The sequence below is a fragment of the Beta vulgaris genome, chromosome 7 (genome assembly GCF_026745355.1).
Source record: "Beta vulgaris subsp. vulgaris cultivar EL10 chromosome 7, EL10.2, whole genome shotgun sequence".
Classification (NCBI taxonomy): Eukaryota; Viridiplantae; Streptophyta; class Magnoliopsida; order Caryophyllales; family Amaranthaceae; genus Beta; species Beta vulgaris.
Genome location: NC_079208.1, coordinates 59081573 through 59101455, shown reverse-complemented (window position 1 = coordinate 59101455; position 19883 = coordinate 59081573). Strand labels below are relative to the sequence as shown.

General features: G+C 35.1%; 2 protein-coding genes and 1 long non-coding RNA gene across 3 annotated transcripts; all 3 read left to right on the top strand.

Moving 5' to 3' along the window:
- The first annotated feature begins 371 nt into the window (after positions 1-371).
- On the top strand, positions 372-1444 carry LOC130592126 (uncharacterized). The gene is made up of 3 exons (XM_057396297.1): positions 372-1086; positions 1182-1322; positions 1388-1444. The coding sequence occupies exons 1-3, from the start codon at positions 661-663 to the stop codon at positions 1421-1423; spliced, it is 603 nt and encodes a 200-aa protein (XP_057252280.1). The 5' UTR covers positions 372-660; the 3' UTR covers positions 1424-1444.
- A 1764-nt stretch (positions 1445-3208) lies between these two features.
- On the top strand, positions 3209-4618 carry LOC104885408 (uncharacterized). Its single transcript, XM_057390893.1, has 4 exons — positions 3209-4122; positions 4203-4296; positions 4373-4465; positions 4538-4618. The coding sequence occupies exons 1-4, from the start codon at positions 3209-3211 to the stop codon at positions 4616-4618; spliced, it is 1182 nt and encodes a 393-aa protein (XP_057246876.1).
- A 13175-nt stretch (positions 4619-17793) lies between these two features.
- On the top strand, positions 17794-19600 carry LOC125499377 (uncharacterized). The gene is made up of 2 exons (XR_007276232.2): positions 17794-18564; positions 19005-19600. It is a non-coding gene; the product is annotated as an uncharacterized LOC125499377 (long non-coding RNA).
- Positions 19601-19883: the final 283 nt, after the last annotated feature.

The following is a 19883-nucleotide window of genomic DNA, read 5'->3' as shown; positions in this document are numbered from 1 at the left end:
GTAATGTAATTGATAAATGGTGATTTGTTGATTTTGGTGAAATTTTGAGACATAACTCTGAAAATTTGACACCAGCAGGAAGGTGGTAGGAAATATAAATCGAAGAAGAAGCTAGAGCTTAAGGGACGATGGAGTTGGGAAGCAGGTAATAAAAAATATGAATAGAAGAAATCATGAAGGTTGTTGTAATGATATTGAAAACATGTATGTATGCAGGTGGAAAGCGTAAAAAAGTGGTAGATAAAAAAACTTGTATTGAGTGCAGAGATATTCAGATGAGTTAAAATATTTGCGATTTTTGTTGTATAACATAGATTGTTAATATGATGCAAAAGTGAATAAGTGATATAAATGATATGGGTTTGCAGGGTATAGAAAAATCTGTAGGCGGTGAAGTGAAGTCGCGTGGTGAAGTGCTGAAAACACAACTAGCTAAGTGTAAAGGGGCGCAAGCAAATGTAAACTGTAGGGTTGAGACCTTAGGTAAAATTATTGGTGGTTTTTGTGAGATGAAAAGGCAATGGGTTAGAGACATGGGTTTTGAGGGATTACTTTATTTGAGGGGGAAGAGATTACCACGGAATTTTTGCTATTGGTTGATGACATTGGTAGACACTTGTAGGAATGTGATAATGTTCCCGGGGGGGGGTAGAGTACCCTATGGATAAGCGACAGGTGCATTGGGTATTAGGTATACCTCATGGACCGAAAAGAGTTCCACTTGTAGCACGAAATGAAAATGTTAAGAGGGCAGTACTAGAAATACAGCAGAAGTATGGTTCCTCAGTTGGTATTCCTATGGTAAAGGTAATTGAGAAGGTTGAGGGGATAAGTACTTCGGAGGATGAAGTTGAATTCAAGACTGCATTCTTGATGCTTGCTTTGTGTGATTTTTTGTGCCCAACAACATGTAGAAGGTTAGAGAGTGACTTAGTGGTTGCATCAACATTGGCCGTGGATGCTCACAAATATGATTGGGCGTCGCTTGTATTGGATAAGTTATTAGTACATGCGCGTCACTTTGCAGAAAAGTTTTACAGGGAAGGGTATGCGAAAGGTTGTGGAGGTTGCACGTATTTTCTTGCGGTTAGTGATATATTATATTGTGTATTTGTTATATTTGGATATGTATGTTTGTAGATGATGATAGAATATTTTATTGTCTTGCAAAATTGATATAGATTATGTACCTTGATCGATTGCATCGTCCTCCTGTGCGTTGGGGATTATTTCCGAGGTTAAAAGCGTGGTCTGCGAAAGATGTGACTGAAGCGAAAGAAGCTGATCGACAAAGTGGGAAGGGAGATTATGGGAATATTGGGGTATGAATTATGGTTTTTGTATGTTACATATAGTTAAAATATCCTAACTTATATCTTGTCATTAGTGCATTGACTTGGCGTACGGTGAGAAACATCGTTAGTTGCGAGAGACACGATGGGACCTCAATGCATGTCTTATGAGGTAGTAACTTATTGTTACTGTTGAGCATTTTAAACTTTAAATTTTGTACATTACAAAATTTTGCAATAATGATGACCAGATTGCTGCTCTTGTGTTGAGTGGAATGGGATTGGAAATTAATCCATTGCATCGCAATCGTAATGCATTTGATGATAATTTGGATTCGGATTCTGATCACGGCCCAAGTCGTAATCGCCGAAGGGGGCAAGGGACAAGCTTAACCCTTATCAGCGCAAAATGCAGAAGAAACGTGTTGAAGAATGTCGAGGTTTTATGAATAGCAATAACATAATTTATTTTGAATCTTGAACTGGACTTCATATATGTTATTTATATATTATGATACTATGTTGCAAACTTTCAATCTTGAACTGGACCTCATATATGTTATTTATATATTATGAAAACTATTTGTTATGTTTGAATCTTGAACTGGACCTCATATATGTTATATTTATATTATGAAAACTATGTTGTTATTTTGAATCTTGAACTGGACCTCATATATGTTATATTTATATTATGAAAACTATGTTGTTATCTTTGAATCTTGAACTGGACCTCATATATGTTATATTATATTATGAAAACTATGTTGTATCTTTGAATCTTGAACTGGACCTCATATATGTTATATTTATATTATGAAAACTATGTTGTTATCTTTGAATCTTGAACTGGACCTCATATATGTTATATTTATATTATGAAAACTATGTTGTTATCTTTGAATCTTGAACTGGACCTCATATATGTTATATTTATATTATGAAAACTATGTTGCAATCTTTCAATCTTGAACTGGACCTCATATATGTTATATTTATATTATGAAAACTATGTTGTTATGTTTGAATCTTGAACTGGACCTCATATATGTTATTGTTATATTATGAAAACTATGTTGCAATCTTTCAATCTTGAACTGGACTTCATATATGTTATTTATATATTATGAATACTATGTTGCAAACTTTCAATCTTGAACTGGACTTCATATATGTTATTTTTATATTATGAATACTATGTTGCAAACTTTTAATCTTGTACTGGACCTCATATATGTTATTTACTAGTTGTATGTGCACGCGATGCGTGCGTCGACAATTTTATGCAGTTATATATAAATGGACATGTTTTTTTTTATCTAAAGTTATTTTGATAGTGATGTAAATTATTGAGGTTTTTTTTGTAGATCTTATTATCTTTTTAAATTAAAGGTGAATGATGTTTAACTGTTCAATACCATCACTGTAAAATTTGGTAGATGATTTAATAATTTTCTTTTCAGCGACTTTAGTATAGTTCTTTAACAATTACAGATGTTAATAAACCATATTGTTTGAACTTTGTAAATATGAAATATTATGTTATCACGATATGTTGCTAACTTTTTTTGGTTGAAGATTTTTATTGATTTCGTGAATTAATTGTGTCAATCTAGTTTGTCAAGTTATTAATGGTATTGCATATTCCATTTTTGACCTATTCATATGGCAAGTTTCATTGATTATCATTTTTCAATTTTTTATAAAAAGAAAAACTTAAATGATTAGAGGGTATTTTAGTCACTTCAAAAGAGGACACCACACCTCCTCCCTTGGCTTATATAATAGAGATATATTAAGAAAACTATGTTGCAAACTTTGAATCTTGAACTGGACCTCATATATGTTATTTTTATATTATGAATACTAAACTTTCAATCTTGAACTGGACCTCATATATGTTATGCGTGTTTATTATGCGTGTTTATGAAATGCTATATCATGTTGTATGTGAAGGTGTTGAAGGTGAAGATGAATGTGGTGGAGGAAGTGAAAGTGGTATGGGAGGTGTGGGAGGCAGTGGTATGGGAGATGTGGGAGGCAGTGGTATGGGAGATGTTGGAGGCAGTGGTGGCGTGGGAGGTGTGGAAGGCAGTGATGGCGTGGGAGGTGTGGAAGGCAGTGGTGGTGTTCGAGGCAGTGGTGGTGTGGGTGGCAGTGGTGGCATGAGAGGTGTGGGAGGCAGTGGTGGTGTGGGTGGCAGCGGTGGTGTGGGAGGTGTGGGAGGCAGTGGTGGTGTGGGTGGCAGTGGTGGTGTGGGAGAAAATGGTGGTCTGGGAGGGGAGGAAGGCAGTGTTGGTGGTGTGGGAGTAAGTGGTGGTCTGGGAGGAGGAAGTGAAGGAAGTGAAGGCAGTGGAGGAAGTGAAGGCAGTGGAGGAAGGCAAGATGGCAGTGGTGGTATCGGAGGAGCAAGGGAAGGCAGTGGTGGCAGTGGTGTAGGAAGTGCAGCAGCAAGTTCGTCTATAAGTAGGGTGATAAAGTTGGTGAGTCAACGGATAAAAATGTTGAGTGATGATGGTGATTGTGATGGTGGACCTAGTACATCGAGGTATGAGTGGGGATTTGCATTCGATCCCCCTGTTGTTGGAGACAATTTAGGTCCTGAAAGCTCTGCGGCGGGAAACTTGGAAACCATATCAGGAAGCTTAGGAAGCTTGTCGCGAACAAAAGGATCATCGAAAGTGAAGAAGAGTAGGAGGAAGCGGGTTACAAGAGCCAGTGCAAGGATACGTGATAAGGAATTTAATGTTCAACTTATACCTAGAGAGTATCCAAACTTCAAGTCAAAGCTAATGAAGTTTATTTATGCTGAAAAACCGGACGCCAATGCGTAAGTTTCTCTATTTTATCAAGTAGTACACGAGTATTTATAGTAACATTGATGTGTATTTGATGGTTTGATGGTTTCAGGGAAGAAGTCGTAATGGTAAAATGTGGGACATTGGTTGCTACCTTAGAAGAATGCAAGACAGTGCTTGGTGGCACACAATGCGTTCACGAGAATGTAAGTTCATATGGTTGTTAAATAATTTGAAAATAAAAACGATATTAATTTGTAAAGGAAGCAACTTTCAATGCAGTACGTAAGGGTGGCTGGTGCAATGTATACGCGCATGTGGCGGAGGAAATTTGGAAACTCTAGTATACGTTTTATGATCGATCCTACATTTGCGGTAAGGTTTTATTATTAGATCAATGCAATATTTACTAATATTTAAAAGCACTAATGGGGGTTGTATATGCAGGCTCGGGTATTTGAGAATGTCCGGAGATCGGGAGATTGGAACGATTGTCGTGAAATTGGATGTGCTGTTGCTAAAGATTAAGGATTCACGCCAATCGTATATTTGGGGTAAGGAAATAGTATGAGAATAATGAATTAATACGCTAAAAATCATGAGTAGTAATGTAGTATATGTATGAGTATGGTAATATAAACTATAAACTATATACTATGAGTAGTATGATAGTATGAGAATAGGTTTGATAGATGGTTAAGTTGGTCAAAATTATTTGCCCAATTGAAGGATTCGAATGTTTAGAATCTTTCCTCATCTCATAAATTGTTGGTTATCAAGTTGGTTATTAAGGATTTGTATATGAGTGGGATATGTGGAACTTTGTGACTGATGTAATGATGGTTGGTTATTAAGTTGATTGTAATAGCGTAAATAATATGGGTTAAGAAGTGGGAATTGTTCTTGTGTGAAGAACTGGACTTCATATATGTTATTTTTATATTATGAAAACTAGGTTGCTATCTTTCAATCTTGAATTGGACCTCTCATATATGTTATTTATATATTATGAAAACTATGTTGCAATCTTTGAATCTTGAACTGGACTTCATATATGTTATTTATATATCATGAAAACTATGTTGCAAACTTTCAATCTTGAACTGGACCTCATATATGTTATTTTGATATTATGAATACTATGTTGTTATCTTTCAATCTTGAATTGGACCTCTCATACATGTTATTTATATATTTGAAAAGTAGGTTGTTATCTTTGAATTTTGAACTGGACCTCATATATGTAATTTATATATTATGAAAACTATGTTGTTATCTTTCAATCTTGAACTGGACTTCATATATGTTATTTATATATTATGAAAACGAGGTTGCAAACTTTCAATCTTGAACTGGACCTCATATATGTTATTTATATTATGAAAACTATGTTGTTATCTTTGAATCTTGAACTGGACCTCATATATGTTATTTATATATTATAAAAACTATGTTGTTATCTTTGAATCTTGAACTGGACCTCATATATGTTATTTATATATTATGAAAACTATGTTGTTATCTTTGAATCTTGAACTGGACCTCATATATGTTATTTTTATATTATGAAAACTATGTGTTATCTTTGAATCTTGAACTGGACCTCATATATGTTATTTTTATATTATGAAAACTATGTTGTTATCTTTCAATCTTGAACTGGACCTCATATATGTTATTTATATATTATGAAAACTATGTTCTTATCTTTGAATTTTTGAACTGGACCTCATATATGTTATTTTTATATTATGAATACTATGTTGTTATCTTTGAATCTTGAACTGGACTTCATATTTGGTTATGGTAGGTCTTTGTTCCAGTTTTGGAAGACAGAAAATGGTGGTGTGCTCGTGTTTCTGTTAATAGTGAGGAGTTGGGTCATAGATGCACACCGTCCAAATTCATTGAGCACCATGCAAAGGCCATTGAGGAATTGGTAAAGAAACGAGTTGATATTATATGTGTTTGTTAAATAGTTGTTATCAACTTGAGTTATGATAGTCATATTATTGTAATAGGCGATTGGGTTGATATTCTTTTCTCAAGCTTTGAAGGGCAATGGTTACCTGGGCAAATAAGGAAATGGAGAGGAAGGCGGTGAATATGGACGACGCCTATAGTGAATGGTAAATTTAATGTTGTTTTGTGTGGCAAATTTGAAGGAAGTGGCCATAGGTTTGTAATATAAGTAATTGTGTGTGTAGTGATGAAAGGGATCCACATGCTATTGGCAATAAAGGGTGTGCAGCGCGTTACAAATTTGAGTATTATCGTGAGTAAATCTATTGGCACTTTAAATTTTGCATAATGATATTACTTTGGGAACGTGACTAAAGTTAGTGATGTAAATGCAGCCTGCTAATAAAGGAGAAAGGAAGTGGCTGCTTACAGAAGATTTGCTTTGTGAAGCAACGAGCTAAAAGATAAGGTGAAGAAGATGATTGGTAGTAAAGTATGGGGGTAGTACTAAAGTTAGGCCTTTAAAAGACATTTTGGGTTCTATAGGACGCAAAGGTTTGGGGGTCAGGACGCAAAAGGTGGTGTGAATATTTGGGTAATATATGAGAATCGTTGTTTTTGTAAGCTATGCCATATCGTACGTGGCATACTTGTTAAGTGGCCATATGTGTTTATTTCTAATTTTGGTGTAAAATGTACAAATGTTAAATGTTGTTTATGTTCGTGGCTTCTTGGGCAATGATTTTGTGTAGTTTCACTTCATTTACATGTGAGGACAATTTGATTATGTAGCAAACAAATCAAATAGCAAAGTGAGAAAAGTGGTAGCAAATTTATTGAAATAAGTAAAGCACACTTTCATAATGTAGCAAATTGATAATGTAGCAAACATAAGTAAATAACAAACTGAAAATAAGTACTTTCGGTAGAAGAAGTTCATAATGTACGTTACAGAAATACGAACAGTTTGTTATTGCAAAATAATCCCAATGGCCTATAGCGAATTCGGCCCGTCTAAGTGGTAGAGTAGAAAGATAATACAACACGTGCTTCTCTACGTGTTCTTCCATCTGTATCCTCTTTGTGAGGAAGATACGGATGTTTATTAGTCCGGTCCAATACATACCAAGACTTGGTTGCACCATCCTTCCACTACTTTGCACTTGATGAACGTGACCCCTCGTTCTGGAGCTGCCAACTACGTCAGTAACCTCGTTTGTGATGATGATAGCGGAGTTGTATTGATTAGCTAATTCTTTAAGAGTAGTAATCACTTTTCGCAGAAAAGTACTCCTTGCTGTTATATCATTAGTACTAAAATAAGAGCGGCATAGGGCCGTTATTGAATCGAGTACCAGTAGGCGTATAGGTCGAGTAGTAACTAAGGAATTCTCCATTAGGGTTTTGAGATTGTCTAGGACAACAATCATTTCCTCGGGGGAATTAACTTGTTTCACAATGATGTTGTCTAAGGGATTTTCACCTGAATCATAAATTGTGCGACATTTAATTGCTAATGTGTTGGCTCTAGTTGATGGAAAAGGCCCACTTGTGTTTAAGTATATAGATCCACAGTAAAGACCACCAAGTCTTGGTGGCAATTGTGCACACATTACAGCTTGTAGGCATAATTGAGTTTTACCTGATGCGTTCTCGCCACAAACCTCGGTAATGTAGCGTGTTGCAATTCCGCCGTTAAGTATTTGGTCGATAGAATTACAATGTAGAGAAATTTTTGTCGTTGACATGGTTTAACCTGGTTTAACCTGAATTTTTAGACGTTTCGTTTTCGCATATATATTATATTCACAATGTTTTTTAGGAATCAAGGTAGAATGTTTTTTAGGAATGAAGGTCGAATGTATTTTGTGGAATGAAGGTCGAATGTTTTTTATGGAATGGAAGGAAAAATGTTTTTTCTGGAATGAAGGTAGAATGTTTTTTATGAAATAAAGGTAGAATGTTTTTATGGAATGAATATACTTATATTACATATGCAAGTTATATTTATAGGCAAATATGGAAAACAAATACCTTCAAACGTTTGTGTAAAAAAATAAATTAAATATGGAATGATATAGTAAAATTGGGCTACAATTTTGGCATGTGGTGTGGGAAGAAGGGCCGAAGAAGGGCTACAAATTTGGAGCTAAAGCCCGCTGTGCGGTAATAAAAAAAAAAAATTTAAAAGCTAACAAAAGCTGTTTGATACAACAGCTCTGTCAGCCCGAGAACCGAGGTGTGTGCAGACCTTGCACGCAAGCCCACAAAAAATTTGCTGCAACACGCCACCTTCATCAGATTTGGGCTTGCTGCAACACGCCACCTAGATCTAGAGATTTGGGCTTGCTGAAATCACATCATTTTTTTGTAGACCTTCTTTTTGCAGACCCTATCTATGAATTATTTACAGCATATATTTTAAAAAAATAAAATCAAGGTGAATTTAAAAAACGTACATATTTCTTAGAATTGCAAAAACATAAGTTGTTACAATTAACATTACAGTAAGAAACATACAATTAAACGTTGATTTCATAAGACAAAACATACAATTAAACTAAAGCTTATGGAATTAAGATAATTGTAATTAAGATAATTCCTCCACACAATTCATCACAGTCCCTGCAAAAAATATTAACAAGAATAATATTAATAGGTTTAAAAATTTGTAACTTATGAAAAAACCTACACATATATTTTTAACATTACCTTGAAAATGATCTTCATTCTTATAATTCCCATAAACGTTGTTGGTAATCTGTTCATAGCTAGTTTGTGGGGTCCCACATAACCACCGTACCTCCGGTTTCACGAAGTCCCGATGCGGCCTCCCACCTCATATTGGGCCCCCCTTGACGAGACCATAAATAATTAAATTGATTGGGGGTAGCTCGGGTTTCGAAAAGTACAATTAAACGAGGCCTGTGGTTGTGAATGGTATCCAAAAGATTATTTATAAATCCCGGCCTTGTAATTCCTCTCGTACTCCAAATAATAATTGGACTATATAGTGCAATATTTGGGGAATGGTTGTTGAGCATCGGGTGGATTTAACGAAATTGAAAGGCCGATAGAAGCCATCTTTCCTGACAACCATTTCCGTAATGAGGACATTGATCTGGTTGAATTCCTCAATTACATGTAGGATCTCCATGGCATCTTCATATGTAGCCATTACCACATTACATGGCCTTCTTTGGAGAGCTAAAATTCTCCCTCTGTTGTACATATGGGGTACGGGTCCATCACATTTTCAAATTCCCGTGGCACAATATGATCTTCAACGCGTTGCATGTCAAGTTTCACCATCTGCCACCTTATCAAAACTCGCGCGGGTGCTGGAACCCCTCCTAAATCACTTAAAGAAGGTACGTACGCGTGCCTCACATAACCATCGGGACCAACCATGTAGAGTGGCAACATGTGGGTAGGCCATGAAGGGAAAGGATTCCTCATTAAGTGTCGCACTTGATGAGCATTCAAGTAGACCCGGTTTTCCTCAGCAACATCTCTTGGTTGGTGGTAAAAGTAACGATGTTGGTTGACATTAATATGAGGTGCCTCCCTAGTGAATGGTGCCCTTTGCCTTACCACCATAACTCCGGCCGGTTCATAGTGGTAATTTTGTGGTGGAGGAACCATGGGAAATTGGTTTCAATTAGTTTAGAAGTGGGTTAAGTAATTGTGAATATGAGGGGTGGGTGACAAAGGCATTAACTATATATAACAAGTGACATATTGGAAGTTGGGCCCCATCTTTTTGGTGACCTATTGGCATTATATAATGTGAAGGGATTAGCAAAGCGATTGCAAGTACAAGTAATATGCAAGGGTCTAGTGGTTCTTCGAGTAGTGTTGGTCGGAAAAAAAATCCAATTAAATGCTATCATCGCCGGCAAGCTAATATCCGCACCGCCAATGGGGGCCCTAACGCCGGAAGAAAATTCTATGGTTGTGCAGCATGGCCTGTAAGCATTTTTTATTAATCATATTAAGTCTTGTTTAATTTTTATTATGTTACATGCATTTTGTTGTCTAATTATAATTATATTTATTTTGAATAGTCGGATGATTGTGGCTTTTTTATTTGGGAGGACGATTTACACTCTCATTTAACGGATGAACATATGAAGAACAAAGATGCAATTATAGAGGAACTTACAGAGGTAAACAGGAAATTACAAGCTAAGGTGCATCAACTGAAGGAAAAAAAAAATGTTTTGGAGAAGACAAACAAATATCATCAATTGAAGATGGAGTCCATGGCTACTAGGGAGAAGATTTTGCTTATTAGTTGTCTACTATCAATGTTATTGTTGTTTCTTATGACTCGGGTTTAGATTATGGTTGTTATGAGTCGGGTTCGGTTTATGCTTTTCTAATGTACTACTGTTGGGGGACTCGTTATGTTATTATATGATATGATTCATATTACTTCTATATGAGATATGATTACTGCTATACGAGATATGATAACTGCTATACGAGATATGATTCTTAGAACCACTGATATGATTAACGTTAAGAGATACACATTAAGAGATACTTGTCCAAAAGCATTTCCAAAAGCTTGCAAAAGATGATCATAACTTAAGATGATCATAACTTAGTTACAACATTAAGCAATTCATAACCTACTTTTATGATAGTTGTCCAAAAAAAAACCAAAACCACGTAGGCAATTGTAGTAATCCAAATCAGCTCGCGAGTGGGTCATGAACATAATTAATCTTCAATGTTGGTGGCCGCGCAGCTACAAATAAGCAACAACGTACGAAATCGTTAGAATAATGATAAGCATATTAGGTCTACATTTCATAATTTTACTATTTAAAATAAACCGACGTGCAACGGAAAATATAATTGTTAATCATGCAATATTCTTTTTAAAAAAGTCTAAGTAATTGTTAATGCAAATTGTTCCGCGCGCATCACATATAATAAGAACACCACAAATAACTTTAAATTACCAACTTATAATTACCAGTTAAAAAATAAAAATATTGAACTTAACATTAACAATTAGCCGGAAAAGTCAATCATACTTACCTCAAAAAAAGTCTTGAGCATTATAGGCTATCTCTTCAGAGTCTTCATCTTCATCATCAAAGACTTCTTCCTTAACATCAAGGTAGATAGTGGTTCCTCTTTGGCTAGCATAGTCTACTATGCTTGGAACCTCATTTTTTTTTCCTTTGCCTTTCTCTTTAGATGGGATTTTATGTTTTTTTCCTTCCTTAACATCATAACTGTGCTTGGTTTTTTTTGTGCATTTCCCTTTTTTTTTTTTCCCTGAAACGGTTATGGTAGACCGACAAGGGGGTGTATCAAAAAAATCCTCCATAAATTCTATCGTTTCTTTGAATGTTTCGTACGTATCTTCGCTCAGTAGTTCAGCGGCTTCGCCGGAATAGAACATCTTCCAGGCGTATGGGGTGCCATCAGTGATTGAATTGCCAAGAAGCGTGCATAAATGACGTTCTTGCTTAGTTGCGCCTGCTTCTCTAAGTTCTTCTGTCATTTTCAAGAAGAGTGCCATGAGTGGGGTTTAGGGAGGGCGGTGTTTTCGGTGGTGTATAGGTGTGGGTGTTTTCGGTGGTGTATAGGTGGGTGTTTTTGATGTTGAAAATGCTAAAGAAGATGAGAGAGGAGAGAGGAGAGAGGAGAGAGAAGATGTGAGAGAAGATGAAGGTTGAAAAAAGTTAATTACTAGAGAATAGAGGTGGCCAACAGGGCGGGCCTGCCCAGCCCGCCCAGCCCAGCCCGTGTCGTGGGCCTTGCGGGCTAAGCCCGTGACCAGCCCGGACCAAGCCCATGAGGCCCGTGAAAATAGTGGATGGTCCGTGGGCTGTTAAACTTTGGCCCAGCCCATAAAAGCCCGGTGAAGAAACCGTCCAGCCCAGTCCAAGTAACCAGCCCAGCCCACCTACGAGCCCACCCAGCCCAACCCACAAACCAGCCCAGTCATATAACCAGCCCAGCCCAGACCGCTAACCAAACCGTGGCCCAGACCAACCCAGACCGTAACCAGCCCAGCCCAGCCCGCCAAATTTTCTTGGCCCAATAGTTGTAATTTTTCACCCTACATTTATGCATTGAATAAATCTGACTTGTAATTTTTGTGGCCCAATAATTGTAATTTAACTGGCCCATTACAGTTACTTGAACAAAACATAATAAGTTGAACATGCAACAGAAACAACAAAAATAATCTTATTACACATTTACACTTAAAAGCAAATGCAACAAGCCAACAACTTGGCAGTTGGCAACAACTTCTTTACTCCTCTCCTAATGTGGTGCAATTGTCAAAAGCAAATGCAACTTGGCATGGCAAGTAAGCTGTTCTGCTTCACCTAAAATAAAAAAAAAAGTAGGTTGTACTACTGCTGTAGCCTGTAGGCAGTAGCTCTTTTTTGTGCAGGATAAGGCATCCTTGCATGCTCTTCTTTCACCTCTTCTTTCCTTGATTCTTTCACCTTATCCCTGAAACCTCCATTATAGACTTATAGTGAATGGTCAAATCAAATAGCAAATAAATTGCATACTCAACAATTATCATACAACAACAGCTAACAATACTATACCGACAATATCTTAACCTCCATTATAGACTTATAGTGAATGGTCAAATCAAATAGCAAATAAATTGCATACTCAACAATTATCATACAACAACAGCTAACAATACTATACCGACAATATCTTCTAGCTTCCATGCCTTCCTATTTCAAAGTTATCAACTTTTGCAGGCTATTCACTGTAGTAGTGATATTTTTTCTTCAAATACATTGATCAATATTACAGTAACGGATTGATTTCTCATGGAGATGGAGCTACAATTTTGAAAGTATGGGTAAATTTCAATTATTTCCCTCCCATTTTTTCCTATAAATAGCACCTTAATTCTAACCATTTCACCACACCATCTCTCATCTCCTATCTTCTAATACTTTCAATCCTCCTATTCTCAATTTTTCTTGCTCTCCCATTTCTCTTGTCTCTTGCAATAGTGGAAGTTAATTTTTAATTTTTCTAGTTCTACAAATTAAAATTCCAAAAAAAGAGTACAAAAAATCCTACAAAAACCAAAAAAATGGACCAATTTGAGATTAACACCCAAAATGTTAATGAGTATGAACAACACTTGGATGAAGTTCAAGTTTCCCCACCGTTACGAACATCCCACCAATCATCTAGTTCCACCATGCCACCACCTCCACCACGCCGACCATCTCAAAACGAAGTTCGGCCGTCTAGCGGAGAAGGTACGTCATTAACATGACTTAATTAGTATTAAGTTTATATCTATATACTTAATGAAAATGTATAATACATTAGTATTACTTTCGAAATATGGAATAACCACACGTAATTTTGACATTTGCATAAATTAGCACACTTTGGACATTAGTAAGTTTGATTCTAAATACAAAAGCCACATGTAGTTCATTTTCAATAGAATCAATGTCATTTTAGTTAGTATTACTTTCGACATTAATATCAATTAGCATACTTTAGAGTTTTCGACATTAGTAATGGAGTAATGCTTATCCATAAGAATTAATATTAATAGAATGAACATGAATAATAATCCTAACTTTGACAATTGACATTAGTATAACAATTAAGAAAGCATGAAAAAGAGCAAGGAAAAAATCAAATTCACAGATTAAGTATTACTTTTGATTCTATACTATTAACTTTTCTTTATTAGGATTTTTATTAACTTTTTTTTATTAAGCATGACAATTGACAAATAGCAAAAAAAGTTAGGATTTTTATTTTATTTAATAGTATACAGTGATATTTCTATTAAGCATGACAATTGCTGTTTTTTTTTTCAAATATACTATTAACAAACTATTTATACACTCTTAATTTCAGAAATTTAAGATTGACAACATGATAATCTAGAGGAACATCTATACTATTAACATAAATTATATTTTTAGTTATTAATCCTAATTATAATCACAAATCCATAGTGTAAGATACTAAAATAGTTATACAAACAAAAAATACTAAGATAGTCAAAGATAGATTACCTGAATTCAGATGTGAATTTTACATGTCAGAAAATGAACTATTATCAATGTTCAATGTTTACTAAGAATGAACTGAAAGTGGAAGATTAAGAACATAGGAGATAGTACAACTTCACAGAATTACAACTACGTTTTCAGCAGAATTCTGCATCTCATTTCGGTATAAATCAATACCATAAGGAATGAAATTGGATTTAACAAAAGTGAGCATATATACTAGAGGAAGCAAATACTACTAACACAAGTATTAAGATGGAACTATATACTAGAGGAAGCAAATATATATTAACACAAATCTGATTACTTCACTAACTGTGATTAATTATAGGCATAATAACAAAATTCAGATTAATCACCATGATTAAGGCAAAAAAACGCAGATTTAGGGCCCCAACAACCAACTAATGACTTACATAGTCAAACCCATAGGAGAAACCGAGAAAGCATAACAAAGAACAAACCTCCAATTTTATCACCCAAAAATAAACACTACAAAATTTTGAAATCCAACCTATTATGCATCAATTTGAGTCAAAAGTTCGAAACAGTTACCTTGATATATGTCAAATTGTTTTAAAATCTTCATATCCCAAGATGCAAAGCCTAAAATAAGATACAACAGAATGTATCATATATCAAAGAATCAAACTTCAAATAGCTTCTGAAATCTGCAAATTTTGGCTATTACTCACCATTTTTCGAATTTGGCTATTACTCACCATTATCGAATTTGGCTATTAGATCTGGAAATTTTGGCGTTTCAACATTCGAATTTGTAGATTCGAAAATCAATTAAAAATCGACGAACGAAAATTAAGAGAATTTGAGAATAGAGAAAAAACAGAATAGAATTTCAGAATTTGTAGAGAATTTGAGAACATGTAAGGTTTTTCTAGGGTGACGGCTGGGTTGAATGAGAAACTGAAAAGAGATTTTTAGGGTTTTAATTTGGTTTGTTTGGACTTTATGGGTTTTGAGGAGTTCATGACTTCATGTTGTGGCCCAATTTTTTGATATAATGCGATTAAGGAGTTTTAGTATACCATAATTTTATCTTAATCTTTGTCCAACTTAGTCTATGTTTGGCATTTTCTTAATCTAATATAAGCTTGGATTAAGGATTAATAAAGGATCGTTACAATATATTTAAATGGAAACAAGGTGGTGGAACCGGTACTTTGGGACGTCATTTGAAAGAAAAGCATGGTATGACAGCCGATAATGTTCATGTTGGTGGTGCAAGTGACAGTGTCCAAGGACAATTGCATGGGTATTTCGGTAAGGAACCCGGTGGAGGTAAGCCTTTCTTTTATAATAGAGATGCTATGATTGAGTTTTAGCAAATATGTTATCCTTGATGAATTGCCTTTTAATCATGGTGAGTCGTCAAACTTGAGGAGTGGAATAGAACATTTATGCAACCCAGTATAGACGTATTCCACGAAACACCCTTAAACGTCATACCCAACAACTTTACTATAAGTACAGAGGGCATTTGATTGAAATGTTTCGTACAATTGAGTGTCGGGTTAGCTTGACTTGTGATACGTGGACTTCTTTTTGTCATGAGCCATTTATTTGTGTCACCGCTCATTGGGTTGATGATGATTGGTATTTGCAAAAACGGATAATTTGTTTTGAAGCTATGGATGAGTCCCATAGTGGTTTCAATTTGAAAACTCGTATTATGACTTCTTTGAAAACTTTTAATTTGAACCGCAAAGTTTTTTCTTTGTCTCTTGATAATGCTACTGCTAACACAAAGTGTATCGACTACTTGAAAGTTGATACTGAGCTTCCCTTGCTTATAGACGGTGCACTATTACATGTTCGTTGTTGTGCTCATATTCTGAATTTGTCTGTCCAAGAAGGTATGACTCAACTAGAACCTTTGTTAACACCCATTAGAACTGTTACCAAGTGGATTAGAGTTGCACGACATGTTCAAAGACGTTATATGGCCTTATGTAAGGAAAGAGGCCTAAAGAAGAGATGAGTGTAATTGACACACCAACTCGTTGGAGTTCAACCTATAAGTTACTAAATCAAGCTATAGATTATCGTGACGTGTTGACCATTATTTATAATGAGTCACAACAGGATCCTGAAGCCTTAATTACTAGTGAACATTGGACCAATGCCATTCTGATCCGTGATGTGTTGAAAGCTTTTGCTGACGCTACAAATGTGTTTTCTTATGTTTACCAGCCTAACTTGCATCTTGTTATTTTGGAGTGCGTTAAGATTGTTAATGCAATCAATAGTAGCATAGATGTATTGTCAATTCGTAGTATTCTTGATTCCATGAAGGTGAAATGGTACAAGTATTTTAGTGAGTTCCCTGTCATTTATGGTTTAGCTGCTATTCTTGACCCGGGAGTCAAAGTTGAAGGTTTGAAGGATGTGCTTGAGTTCTATTATGATTGCTTAGGTATTCATTATGATATTGAGTCATATATTATACGTTGTAAACATGCTTTAGAAGCTCTCTATGATAATTATGTGATGCTTTACAATCCCGAAGGAACATATGTTGCAGAACCAAACAAGGCCAAAGGTAGGTATGGAGCATTAATTTCAAAAATTCTTAAAAAGCCACGAATGGCTGGTTCGTCATCCTCGTTATCATCTACTTACAAAGAGTTTAATGAATATTATGCTTTACAATATGACATTGATAATGACTTTGATATTCTTAAGTGGTGGAAACAGCATTCTGGTCCGGTGATTTTCCTATATTGGCAAGGATTGCAAGGGACATTCTTGCGGTCCCTGCTTCAACAATTGCTTCCGAATCAGCTTTTAGTGCAGGTAGACGAGTTCTCGATGAAAAAAGATCACGACTATCCCCGGAAAGCATTGAGATATGTGTGTGTAAAAAGGATTGGGATCAAGCGGAGAAGAGAACACAAGGTATGAAGATAGAGGACGATGATGAGGATGACCCTTGGATGCAAATGACATCGGAATCTGGATCAGATGGTGGAACAAGTACCTCTCAGCCCATTGATATTGACGGTGAAGGCGGCGACATTCCTTGATTTGTGAAACCAGGTGCGTATGAGAACTACGTGTGGCTTTGATTCCTTCGGGATACGTAGGCAGCTTATTTTTAATCTCTTTAATTTAATTGTGAAATTAAGTTAAAGTTTTCGAAAGTAAGTTCAAGCCCACCCCCCCCCAAACAAATCAACCATTCCGTGATCCGTGAAACCAGGTACGCATGAGAACTACGTGTGGCTTTGATTCCTTCGGGATACGTAGGCGGCTTATTTTTAATCTCTTTAATTTAATTCTGATATTAAATTAAAGTTTTTAAAAGTAAGTTCAAGTCCACTCCCCCCCAAACAAACAAATCAATATACATTTAATAATAAGAACTACGTTGGCTTTGATTCCTTACCAATTTAAGGATACGTAGGCATCTTAGTTTTATATAAATTAAGAGCAAGCCATGAAATTTAAACTAAAAATCAATGTTATGACATATGAACTTTTTTATTTCTATTTAAATATTATGAAAGTGTTAATTATATCGTCAATTATGAACTTTGAATATTTACAATTGTTTTTATTTTTTAATCTAATTTAGCATGAAAGTATACATTGTAAGAGTAAGATGTAAATAATAAATAATAAACTAGTTATGATAAATAAATAATGATCATGAATATCATGTGCCGTTGTATATTTATATGACTTACCATGTATTATTAAATATTTAGTATTATGGTTCCCCTCAAAAAAAAAAATATTTAGTATTATGGTTGTTTATTTATAGTTTTCGAATTTGAAATTGGTCCAATTCTAGGTATATAATAAAATTGGCCAAAATTAAAGTTTCCAATTTAGGAGTAAAAAGTTATCGTTCCAAATTTCACTTTATCTTTTATTTGAACAAGTCAACTCTCACTCCTCCTAGAGTAAATAGAGATATATATAGAAATCCATTGTAACAAATATGAATTCATTGATTCACTCAAATTTTTATAATAGAACAGCTAGATAGCAATCAAAAGCCTATACAAATCTAGAACAATTTGAATATTTGATGGGTTAATGTGTACTTGTGTAGATACATACTAATGTGTACTTGTGTATTTCGTTTCATGTTGAAGTCATATATAGCTGCATACATTATACATATAGTGACTAGTGTGGTCCATGAAACATCATTACATTAATTAAACAAAATAACAAATCTTCTTCTTTTCTCTCTCTCTCCTCTGCAATAGTCTACAACTCTACATTAGCTTCACTAGTTCACTGTATACTGTATAGTAGTAGCAAGCTTGAAGAAGCTAAGAAAATGGCGCAAGGAAGTAAGCTTGAAGAAGCTAAAAAAATGGCGCAAGGACTCCAACAACATCAATCAACTTCACCATCTCAATTTTCATGGCTATATCTCCGACGGCTCGTCAATCAATCAACTTGAATTTTCATGGCTATACCAACACAGAGGTAATTCCATGGAAAATTATCAAAAAATAAATAAATTGTAGCTCATGATTCGTGATGGAGAATCATAGGCGATTCTTCATCTCTTTTTTTCTTTTTCTTTCTTGTTAATTGATAGAAATGTATGTTTAATTGTTTATATGTTGATTGATGGAGTTATACAAGTCTAGATCTGAAATTGGGATTTCGAATTCTACAACTGTAATTTCATTATTTCTTGAATTTCTTCTGTAAAAGTTATACCATTTCTCAATTCTTAGTTTCTCACTATGTTGATTTCCATTTTCCAGCACCATCAACCACTGTAAAAGTTATTTTAATTTATTTATCTTGCTCTTACTCAATAGTCAATAGTCAATACTCACTGCAATTTCATTATTTTCTTCCTTGTTGGAGGGTGCTTGTGTGGGTTTCTCTCTCCTAACCCATTTTGCGATTTTCAGCACCATGAACAGAACCAGCCACCAAGCCCGGTCAACCCGTCCAGCCCACTTGAAACCGCTCCAGCCCGTCATTAACCGTGAAACCCGTCAGCCCAGCCCAGACCGCCACATTAACCGTCAAAAACCGGTCCAGACCGAGGTGGGCCGACCTTCTAGGACCACCAACACAGCCCGCCCAGCCCGTCTAATTCGCGGTCCGGTCATGGGCCCCGTTTCGTCAGCCCAGCCCACCTAAGCCCGCGGCCCAGCCCATCCAGACCGCACCACTCGCCACCTCTACTAGAGAAGGGTGTTTTCAAGAGTAAATATTCATTAACTCACATATTAATGAACTTGGGTTCGGTTTCAAGAGTAGTGGGAAGAAATAATATTTACAAAAAAATAATACGTTGACCAACTTATATTCGTCTACTATTTTAACTAATATTATATTCACTTACTTATATCATGTTCGTCTACTATAATATAAAATTCACTATATATTATTCGTCTACTTCTATATTATATCATATCGTGGAGGTTTATATATGTGTAATACTCACAATTCTATATCATATTATAGTATATTCATAGTATTAGTATTATACTATTTTCAATGTATTGTCTATACATAACACTACTATTATGTATAGTATTATATGTATAGTGTAATGGTATTATCTATGCTTAATCATAGTATTTTATGTATTAATCATAGTATTATATGTATAGTATAATGGTTTAAATCAGAGTATTATGATATATATGTTTATTACAATGGTATTGTCTATGTATAATAAAACTATTATATGTGTAGTATAATGGTATTGTCTATTATGATATCGTGGACGTTATATATTACACTTATGTTTATTACGATATAGTATAGTATTATAGTAT